Here is a 12019-nt window from a genome sequence, read left to right as displayed (position 1 = left end):
TAAATTTATGAGATAGTTTCTCCGTGTTTTAAATGAGGCAGTGCTGGAGTTTGTACAGCTGGGTGTGAGCAAACTGCATTAAAAAATGCAGTTTGCTCAAAGCCTTGTTAATAATTCACGCTTATAGCTTTATAAACCTAAATCTAAAGTTTTGGGGCCATGCACTGGAGGTGATGGGGGGATTAGTGACACCCCTGAACTTCCCACTGTGTGCTGCCACGATCATCTTTAGATGCCCTTCTGCATTTTTAATGTCGTGCTGTGCTGCTGTCACACAATATTGAGACAGAGGCATTGACTTTTCCTAACTAGATCACAGTGAACCATAAGCTTAAAGTCACACAAGGGTATTTTTAAAAATAATAATGAATTTCTTATGTTACTCTACTACTACAAAAACAAACAGCCCTGTGTCCTTTCAAAAACCAGGAGTAGTTTAACCAAAGCTGTTTAGAGTACGATAGGCGAACAATGTGAAGTAATACAATTAGCATACAACGAAAGCGAGGAATAATCACATTTGTACTTTTTTTGCACATACGGACAAATACTCTACTCAGACAACAAATGCGCTGGCATTTAAGGATTATGGCTGCAGGACGCAGATATGTTTTAATTTGTGACAAGAATGCACTTCTTTTGAGATTTCCCTTTTCTTTTTCTTTCTTTGTTGTTCTTTCTTCTCCTCTCACTTTCTTTCCCATGCTCTAGATATATTTGTTTACCTTGGAAGGCATTGTGTTGTCAATACCATCATCCGTCTACTGTTAGATAACATTGCCTCCCAGCAGAGAGAAAATCCTGTTGTCATCCTGAAAAAATGAGAAAAGGATTTTTACCTAAATGCTACTTTGCTTTCCCCCAATGACTCCATGAAATCCTTCAGATGTATGTTCTATTTTCTCTCTCTATTTTCTGTGAGCATCAGTTGTGACCTTTGCATTCCCCCATGGAAAAATAATTGTATGTATAAAGATGATTCACGGTCAAACATATATTTCATATATCACAAACCCAACCACTGCATAGATCAGTGCTTTCAGGGAGGCTACACATTTCAGCAGTAACACTGCTACCATTTTCCCCAAAATGCCTCATGGGTATCAGTGATGAAATGGGACCTAAATTGCAGTGAACCTGAGCACTGAGCCTTTCCAAACTAGGTACACCTGTGATGATGACACTGCAGGGTAACCAGGGTGCCAGCAATTGACAGTCCATATTACAGTAACTATCCATTGGTCCTACTTCCTGCTCTTAAAGGAAGATGAGTTGACCATGATGGACCTGCCTATCCACCATACCAATCTCTTCTGATGTTAGTTCTTTAAAGGGCGCTGTCCACTCATCCATCATTACTTGGGCCTTTCACTAGTAACATTATCGCTTTAGATAAGGCTTCAATAAACTGCACATGGCTTTTAGGGTTCTCTCACTTGCCACTCTAATCCAATCTCTGATGTGGAGTCTGTTCATCATCTTGCACCGCAGGCATTTTCTGTGTCCCTGCACTCTTCGTTGCACAGGAAGTAATGGATGGCCTTGCCCTTGGTTCACCCCACGGCCTTCTGGTTCTTCCTGAACTGTTTGTCTTCAGGTTGTCTCAAATGGGTCTGCCCTGTGGTATTTTGATTTGATTAAATCAGGTTTAAAAGGTTAGAGACGGAAAGAGGCAAGGGGGTTGCCCTGCCCAGTACTGTGAGCCAGTCCTCTGCTATTTAGCATTGGTCAGTGGCCAAAGGAAAGTGGAAAACTGAAATGACTTCAATGCTCCTTTGTGATTTGCAGTAATGTCCCCCAGGGATTGAGCAATGACCACTGTGAATTCCCCTAGGACGCCAGCCAGATTGAAACCCCTGCCAACAGATTTGAAAGGATAGCAAATCATTTAAACTCCCCAATGTGCATTAGCATTTTTTCAGTGCCCGGGCCAGCCTCCACAATATTAAATTGCACTTGATAAAATAAAATAAAAATCAGAGAGTGCGACAAGACCTCTTCAGCCTCCAAATCAGCAAAGTGAATATTGGAATGGCCTCTAAAAAATTAATTATACTTTAATTCACTTTGTTTACTCCATCAGGTTTCTGACATCCACTTGAGGAGTCCAGCTGATAAAGAAAAGAAAGGAACTAAGAGGCTGACAGGTGTGATGTGGCAGAGACCCAGAGTAGTGATATATGTATAGGGATTGCCTTCAGCTTATCCTGCTTGTGACGCCACATTATTATGGCATATAAAAATAGGCCATGTATTACAGAGAGCAGTGAGTGAATCCTAGCAGTATCACGTTGAAAAAACATGCTATAAACAACAAATCAACAGCTATATTAGGATACATTAATGTTCGAGAATCAATACAAAACTTTATTTATAGCATGTTTTAAAACATATCAATACTGTTCAGACCTCAATGCTCACATGCTGCAGGGTTCCTCATCTATTGTGCTCTGGCAGATTGCTCTTTGGTAATGCAAGAGAGGGTATGGAATGTGTGTGTGTGCATATGTGTGTATATGTGTGTCTTTCTGTATGATGGTTGTGCCAGATGAAGCTTTGCCTCGTCAACTATAATGACACAGAGCCACAGGCACTGAATTTGTCTGGAGAGCAATAGAGGGATTTTCTATCAACATGCAAACCAAGCATCCCGTGTCACAGATTTCCTAAGACTGGTGAGAAATGCTCCTGCATTTCCCTCAACAAATACACAAATAGGCACAGTGCCAACATTAGTGGTGCTGAAAGAGTTTTATGTGGGGGGGGGGGTTTATGCAGGGCAGGTTGTGGCTCCTATGTTAACAGTGCGATCACCACTAGTGAATGGCCCTTTCTTCCCAATTGCTTAATTGTCTTAGTGGGACAAGCAGGTGGCTCAAAGATTCATTTGGCATCTGGTGAAAAAAACGAAATACATGCACATCAACACAGTGTATGGGAGTGTTTGGGGAGGGTGGCAGCATTAGACATTTTTCATTCTCTAAGTTGCACAGTCCTCCTTTGCAGATTGTAAAAGTTTTGTCTTGCATCAAGAGCAAGTTTGTGCTCCTATTGTGTCTGATGTACGGAAGCCCTAAGCGGCCATCCATTCAAATATTTTTTCTACTCTGTTGTCCTGTGATAACAGGATAATTATCTCATGATCTCGAGATAACGAATGTTGTTTTCTCATGATAACGGGATCATTTTCTTGTGATCTCAGGATAACAAACCATAGCTGAATACAGGGTCAGCAGGCGTGTTTCTTTAGAATGATTTCCAAGACACTTACAGTGTTACTTGTTAGTTCAGTTGGTAGAGTACAGGACTTATAATCCAAGGATTGTGGGTTTGACTCCCACTCACCAGCAGCTTTTTTTAATTCTTTTTTGTGTTTTTATCATCCTCTTCAACAAAGTTGATATGAAGAGATTCAGGGGAATCCAATCACGTTACACATTTCCCGACGGCTATTTCAAAGGTTCCAAAATAGCCATCAGGAAATGTGTAACATTAAATGGATTCCCCTGAATGAGAAGCGGATGAATTTCCTCTGCCTGGGAATGATGGGGATATAAAAAGTCCATAGGCCACAGATGTGGACCAATCCCCGGGATGCGCACAGCCCAGCGCGTGCTTTATTGTGAGCATGTGAAACAGTCTCTTCATAAGAACTTTGTTGAAGAGAATTATGAAAAAAAATAAAAATAAATAGGATTGAACACACGCTCTGCCAACTGAGCTAACTAGTGACACTGAATACCCCACTGAAATTATCACTGAGAAACATTCCTACCAAGCCTTGTGTTGAACTACTGTTTTGTTATCACAAGATCTCGAGAAAATTATTATTATTATTATTAAACGACATTCATTATCTCAATATCAAGAGATAATAATCCAGTTATCATGGGAAAACGGAGTAAAAAAAAATTTAATCGATGGCCGCTTTGGATTTCCGTACTGATGTGTTTCGTTGAATAAAACATCTTTTGGTATCAGAGCCTTATCAGTGCCTCTCAACATCGGTGCTCAGTACCATAGAGCGAGGTGTTTTCCTATTAAGTAGAACCTACTGAGCCCTTCCATTTAGAATTGCTGAGCACATTTTAGATGTATCTACTACAATGGAAACACACATACAAGGAGGTAATGCTAGAGGCACATCACTACTGTATGTGTGACTGTCCTACACCAAGGTGTTTTACAACTGTTCCCAAGAGTGGACTTTATTATTATATTGGATATTGGACACATATCACAGCCCCAAGGATAACTTACATACGGCAGTACTGTACATACAATCTACTGCCATTGTCATTTTCAAAACATGCACAGAACTTTTAATGGCAGGCAGAGACACAACCAGATTCATCCACAGGTGAGTAGCTTCTCCCTCCCCAGATTCTGCTTGTATAAGTTAAAAGGCTGATTTGCATTTATATTACCATTCAAGGCTTGCAGCTGTAATTGCCAGTAGCAAATGCACAGACACCACACATATTCACATGCACACACACACACACACACACACACACACACACACACACACACAGAAAATGCATGTGAAGTGTGCAGTATGGAAACCTGTTCCACATGAGTCCTTTGTGATGAATATATGGCATGAGAATGTTAGGACAGTGAGAAGCAGTGAAAGAGATGGGAAGAAAACTAGAGGAGAGTAGAGAGGGTGAGTTCATCCAGGTGTAATATTGAGCTGTCCCAGAAACTTCCCGCCAAACACTAAGAAGTCGTTATCAGATCAGCAACCCAATTCCTCAAGTGCCTCCTGTGCTGAAGCACCACATGCATCTTCTAGGCTCTATTCCTAACACAGCCTTTCACAATCGAGTCGATGCATTGGATGGCTGGTCCAATCACAGATGTTTCAAGCAATAGTGACACACATGAAAAATGGGACTGAATGTTTCAGGCCAGGACGGTCAGTTTATCCATGAATGTTTTTCACGAACAAATTACCGTAAAATTTTGAATAATAGCCTGGGCTTTTATTTGCTAAAATCACTGAATTGACCCTGCCTATATTTGGGACAGAGATCCATATGGGACAGGCCTTTAATTCCTTTTTCACAATACTGAAACAGTTTATTTATTTCAAACAGAATAATACTTGTATAAAAATTATCAAATAATATCAAATACATGTCATTCACTTGATCTAGCTCCAACAGACAGCTTATGCGCTTTTATTTTGAAGTAACATCACGACAACAACACGGTGGAGGATGAGAGAAGTTAGCAGACAGAGAGTGATGGACTTCACATGACATGATTCACAACTTTTATGAAAAGCTGTTTTGATTCTTTTGATAGGTGGACCCTAACAGACTAAAGGAATATAAATAATCAAGGAACGGACACATTCTGGCTTAACGAGTGACTTAACGAGCGCTTCAAAAGTAACGGCAGTCAGCACTTTTTTTCCTTTCCTCTCTTGTACCAGGCAGGTTACACCGGTAAATCTATAAGAATTAGACTTTGGGGCTTGTTGTCTCCCTTAAATGAAATGAACGAATTGTGGAGAATCTAACCAAACTAACGATGTATAGCATTTCCATACTGACATATTGATCGTTTAAACATTAATATTTGTGCTAACGATCTAAGCAGCTTAGAAGCAGCTAAAGCGGGCAACCACGCGAGGTTTAAGAGGTTTTATACATCCAAAGAACTTCTATAAAAACTAGACCAGGCGTTAAATTGAGGCAGCCGTTTATTTGTCAAAATGTGTTCCCACACCAGGCCAGTAAACGGGGTAGACGGCTATTTGGGACTCGGCTATTAATTGAAGTTTTACGGTAGTCTGCCTTGCATGGCACACAGGTTTCTGTAGGTCACAGAAGTGCATCAACATGTATCAACCTCTAAGTATGCTACTCAGCATGCTACTCAGCCACTGCGACATCTCTGATCATGTACATGTATAAATGTAAACTTAACCTTAAATCTGGCTAATGTACACGTACAAATTACTGCAGAGATGACAGAGTACGTAGTTAACTAAACTGAACTAACAAAAGGGTGAGATGTTATTTGCATAATGGCAATGGACAAAGGTTCCTTTTTTCATCATTCGTTTGTTCACACATTTTACATTTTTCACCCACATAACATTGTGTTCTTGTTTTGCTCACCAAAACGTTGAGTTAAGCTCACTGGCGTCACCCATATTTAAAAAAAAAATACTTCCAGCTAGTTAAAAAGGGTAGGGCTTTATGATATGATAAGGCTGATTGTGAGATAAATTGAAAATCTAAGTTGAACATTTTCTCAGTGTGAATGTCTTGACAAGAAAGCAGCAAACTTTGTATAGTTCCATTGTTTGAACCCACCTCGTTGCGCACCTGTGTTCTACAAGATTTCACAGATCCCAGTAGCAAGTTAAACATTTCTATTTATCAGAACCTCAGCTAGGTAGAGATAGGATTAGCAGAGACAAGACACAGTGAGCTAAAAACACCAACATTTTTCTTTAAGCCCCGCTGTGGCAGTGCTTTGTCCTCTCGAAGGAAAAATAACACAGTATGATCCACCACTACTCCACTTACAGCACCCCCTCAACTGCACACACAGAGCCTTGTGGAGCCGTCTTTAGTTAGAAAAACATAGCCTGTTGTTTCCTGTGCATTAAACTGCAATTTAGAAGCCAGTAATCCATCCCATAATCTGTGACCAAATAAAATCCTGAGGTTAGAGAGCTTCCACACACTTTCCTACATTTAACAGTATTATTACATATAGCTCTTTTTACGTATCATCCAGCTCCAACCATCTCTCTCCCTGTCTTCCAAGGATAAAGTCTCAGATGGATGGAGATGCAACAATAAAGAGCAGAATGAAGAAGTGCAGATGCAAATCTTGCCTTCACAGGTGACCCAGTGATCACAACAGCATCTGGTTGAATTACTTAACACTGCCGCCCAACAGACATGTAATCCGGGATAATGCCCTTTTACTGAGTGCTCCAATCTGGATAAATTCATCCCCGAGGAATGAGATCCAGCAGCAGAGTCTCAGCGAGAGAGAGGATATGAGGGGCATGGGGGTTGATTGGTTGGTACTAAAGAAAACTGCTGGGGCTGGGAAGAGAGTCTTCTAGATGGATAATGAAGCCCAACAGTAAACAGCTTGAATCTGTTGACTGGCTGACTGACTGCATGGGAGGAAGCAGATCATTGCCTGGTTTTCCAAGAACACTCCAAACTAATCATACTCCCTTCCCTGGCTGATCTGAATCCTGACTCGAAATGAGGATTTCATTTAAACTGCAGTCGCTGGATATACTGTGCTCACTAACATTCTGCATTTCCATTTTGGTACTGCTTACTGCACAACTAAAATATTTGGAAGGTTTTGTTCTTACATGAACACATGCCTATCATTTTAATTATATTGATTGATTGATATATGCAATAATCTAGTGTTTGGACTGTCGTCGACCAAGCTCCTCCTTTTGTCTTTTTTTTTTTACAGGGCATCAACCAAATGCAAATCTTAGCCAAAACTGATTTTTCTTGGAAATAGTATCTCTCGTTAATGCCACAACCACTGCCAAACATTGGGACTTACAAGTTCCAGCTGTCCAGCGGCAGCCTCTTAGATTATTTATTCATATGTTTACTTATTACCATAAATATCCAACAGGGCACTCGGCTCAGAGGGATTACAGTGGGCTTAATCTATCGTGGCACAGAAATGAGCAGAGGTCACAGCGGCTGAGGTGACTTAAGCTGGATAGCCTTGATGGGACATGCAGCACAAACAAGAAAACAAACTGCATGCCACCGGGCCCCATCATGAACTGATGACATCATCTGTCACTCACTGTGTTTGCATGGCATGATGCAGACAGGGCAAGCATTACTCAAACCAGCTGTCATGTATGGTGACTGGGTAAGTCACTCGAACAGGACAGGGACACGTTTGTGTTTCCTACCAGGCGTATTAATTGTCTTGTGCCAGACTCCCATCAGAGTACAGACAAAGCTCCCAACAAATTTAGTCTCTTTTCTGTGGTTGTTAGTCATGTTACTGGTGTTGAAAATATGGCTGCTGGAATGGCAAAGCTTTTGACAACATGCAAGAAAAATGTATATTGGTTTTAGTATTCCAATATGGGTATAAATCAATTAATTACCTCTGAGTTATTATGGTCATAACCCGTGCATTAGACAGCAGTATGTCTTGCTTACAAAAAATATTCATAATAATGAGGCTGAAAATTGGTATTTCTGTTTGAGTAGTGTTGTGCAGTGTAATGGGCTGTATTTCTCTCTTTTTCCCCTTTGGAGAAGCGAGAATGAGTTTTCTGTCCACATATCCAGACATGACATTGGAAAGACATTTAATTATATTTTGGTTGAGAAATATGTATCAAAGCCCGCCCATGAAAAGAGGATTTAGAGACGTCAGACAGCAGTTAATAGACAGCAGTAAATGAAAAAGGAGCTGTTGGGGGTACTAAGGCATGCTTTCCAGGACTAAGAAACAGCTTAGTCTGGCTGTGTGGTGAAATTGGGAGTTCAGACACGAGATATATGAGAGGGTGGGAGATGATGAAGGCGACCGGGGGGGGAGGGAAGGGGCAGGAGATTTTTAAGAAGATTGGCAATCCATTCCTGTGCAGCAGCACTGCCCCTAGTGGGCAAACACTGAATCAACAATAGCACAAAAAGAACATTTAATAAAAAAATTGCTCATAGCCAAGTTTGCATATTAATTTCACAAGGTGTCATTTAGAGAAAGAAAAACAGACACAGAGGAAGAGAGGCAGAGGGACAGAGTGATAAAGCCCATACACTTAACATTGACAATGTGTGATTTTTCTCTAGCACATTTTCATCAGAGCATGGCACATCCAGTACAAGACTATTCTTAAACTGCCCCTCCTCCACCGGGACATCATGCTCTCACATATTTCATCCTTTCCCTGACAGAGGCTAGGGTTCTCAATCTTACTGCATATCACAGCAAAAGAAAAAAAAACAGGGGAAAAAAACAGAAGGAGAGAGGGACAGTTAGTCAGAGAGAGAGAGAAATTTGGCGCTGCAAGGTGAGAAACGAAATCAAGAGACCAAAAGTCATGTGAAGAATATGAGAGACTTTGACGTTGGACACTGTGTAGATATTGGATGGGAGGAGGAATGGGGAGGAGGTGGTGCGAGGAGATGGACGAGGTCCTGGACAAGTGTGGCCTGAGGTGAATGTGTTCTTGGAGACTGTCTCCCAGATCCTCCTAACTGGTGCTGTGTCATCGGTCACAGACAAGAGAGGTGACAGCAAAAGAAAAGGTGCCCTAGATGCGGTAACAGCCAGAATGGGGAGCATCTTGCAACAGCTTCCCTTCTCCTTATTCTCCCTCTCTGTTTTGCTCGCTCTGGACCATTTATTTCTCAAAGTTGAGAGGGGAAACTGCTCAGTGCCTCTGCATATGGACTGAATCTTCTCTCATTTTCACGCTCTCTTTCTTTCTCACTCTCTCGCAGGATAGCTGTGTCTAAGTATATGACTGCAATGGCTCTGTCCCCCTGTTCATAAAAAACGAGATTGTTTTTCGCAGCTTTCTGCTGACACCGGCTCAGCACATAAACAGAGCCGTAATTTGTACAACAACAGTAAGCTACAGGGAAGCACTTTTTTTCTCCCCAGGGCCGTGAATAGAGAGGGTAGGTTGTTATCCCCTGTTTACCTGGCAGGGAAAGCAGTATTTTATATTATGGTAATCAACTCTGCTGAAATGCACAGCAATCCTATCTCATTCCAGTTGTAGCAATCGTCTTATTCCAGCTAGTACTATCTGAGATATGTCCGTTGTTCCTTGAACTGCTAAGCCTGTGATAGAATGTGAATGAAAATGTGATGGGTGCAGAATAAAAGTCCAAAACAAAGTGTGTCTGCATGTGAATAAATCAAAGCAACTCTGCAGTTTTAATGTCTTATTCAATGTTATTCATGCTCTACACTTGTAAGAAATGAAAATGCAGGGCAGCAGATATACAGTAGACATCAGTTGTGGATACAAAAATGTGTAAATGCTTAACAGAGTGGAAGACACAACAACACAGCAAAGCAGTAACATCAGGAACAATTACAGCATCTACAGTACCATGTCTGATGCACTATAACTCCCCCGAAACAAAAGCCATGACCTAGAGAGAAAGCTTCCATTGCCTTGACTCATTCTACTCTCTAGGTCGGCTTACTCAGCTTGTGTCACTGTACCAGGTCATACAATCACAAAGAAAACAGAGAGTACAGCTGGCATCATCTTTGGAAGGGATCTACACCCGTTAAAGGGCGGAAGATGCTGAGAGGGAATTAGAAGCTTCATCGCTCCAGTCAGTTCAAATTGGTCTGCCCTAACATTATTGTTTTTTCCCTGGTTTTACGAGAAAAGTTAGTAAATAATTGTATTTGTTTCTGTTTCTGTTATAGGCTATAAACTGACAGCTGAATTCAGTGCCGTACAAAATGATCTTGTTTACCAGGTTTCATTTGTTTCCACTGCTGCAGCAGCCTGTCACTGACTTTGAGTGGTCAATAAACTGAGACCTCAGATTGGAGAAGACTGGTGTTTGCCTTTTTTGTGCAATTTTTCAACAAAAGCTTACAACTCTCTCTGGGAAACAACCATACACACACACAGACGCACAGACACACACATTCATTCAGCCAGTGCCCTTCTTAGAATGTAGTCAAATGTGATGGGGTCACGCTTTGAAAGGAGGTGGTATCTGTGTCATTGACCTCGACCCACGGAGTGCAATCCAGGGCGCTTGTTGTGGGCTGGAAATGACGCTAGGAGCTGACAAACATCCTCTGTCTGATTCAGCCCTGTGTGCGTCCGTGCATCGCACAGACACCACAGAGGTAGAGTTCTGCTGTACTTTACTCACCTCTATTGTTTTTTCAAAGACAACCACCTGGTGGCAAACTGGGGAAACAACAAATCCACCCTCATTCTGTCCACAAACAGACTGTCTAGGAATAAAAATAACAACAGCAGACACTGTCCAAAGGGTTGCCAAGCTATACTCATGAGTCTGTCTTCTCAAGCACTTCACCATCAACTTTTTCTCCCTCTTTTCTTTTGACCAGAGCCCCTGTAGTCGGACTCAATGGGGAAAGGATGTCAGTTCAAAACAATGTGACTCAGGACTGAACACTTGACTGAAATGGACTGGGGTTAGAGGACTTTGTTTTTGTGTCTGTGTGTGTGACAGGCAATATCAAGCCCGGATAGGAAGTATTTAACTAGCTGGTCGGAAAGCTATGACAACCCACTGAGGGAGAAAAGTGCATGCTACAACTATCCACAGCTCCTTAACCACAGTACGGCCACACTGACTTGTTCCTCTCATTTCCTCCTTTCTCTTTTGCATCAGACATCATAGTGCACGTGGGAGTGCTATATTATAAGCAGTTAAAACACAGATGGCAGGCCGAGCGCAGACATCACAGCAAGATGAATTCAGAGACACAGTTCCCAGCCAGCAAGTCAATCACAAGCACGCGCGATGTGATGAATAAGCAACTTAATCTGGAAAACTCACCATGTCCGGAGATCCACAGAAGCAGAAGGACCCAGGGGATCATGACTGGGGAGTGGAGAGGGCAAAACCTACGAAAAACAGTGGGCGAGTGTGAAATTGAAGTTGGCAGGCACAAACACATGCACGAGATGAGACAGTGCTCCTCTGTGCTGCTGGGGGGGACGGATGCTACAGTCCCTTAGTGGTGTTTCCTTTTACCAGTGGAAGGCTGGCAGTCTGTCTTCAGTCCTTCTCTTCTTCTGCTGATGCTTTTTCTTTGTGTCTCTTTCCTCTCAGTGTCACTCTTCAGAGTTGCTGGTGGTCAGCTCTGCCTCGCACGCTCTCTTGTTGATGTGAGCTTGTAGACTTTCTGTGTCTTCGCTGCTTGACTCTGAGCGTACACACGCTCACTCCTTCTCTCTCGCTCGCACGGTTTCTCCTTGCCCATCCATTCTCAGCCTCTTCAGCCCTCACTCCCCCCCCCCCCC

The 12019-nt window shown here is 42.1% G+C and overlaps 1 protein-coding gene across 9 annotated transcripts in view; it reads right to left on the bottom strand.

The window, feature by feature from the left end:
- Positions 1-11960, bottom strand: part of kirrel3b (kirre like nephrin family adhesion molecule 3b) — a 162520-nt gene extending 150560 nt beyond the window's left edge. For 8 of the 9 annotated variants that reach the window (XM_046074298.1, XM_046074299.1, XM_046074303.1 and 5 more), the window contains exon 1: positions 11553-11960. In XM_046074298.1, coding sequence (XP_045930254.1) covers positions 11553-11673 — 121 coding nt within the window. In that variant the 5' untranslated portion in view covers positions 11674-11960. The remainder of the gene's footprint in view (positions 1-11552) is intronic. The other variant, XM_046074302.1, reaches the window with a different exon arrangement.
- Positions 11961-12019: the final 59 nt, after the last annotated feature.

Source organism: Micropterus dolomieu, linkage group LG17, assembly GCF_021292245.1.
Source record: "Micropterus dolomieu isolate WLL.071019.BEF.003 ecotype Adirondacks linkage group LG17, ASM2129224v1, whole genome shotgun sequence".
NCBI classification, from domain to species: domain Eukaryota; kingdom Metazoa; phylum Chordata; class Actinopteri; order Centrarchiformes; family Centrarchidae; genus Micropterus; species Micropterus dolomieu.
Note: the sequence above shows the minus strand (reverse complement) of the source record. Positions and strands in the feature narration are given on the sequence as shown.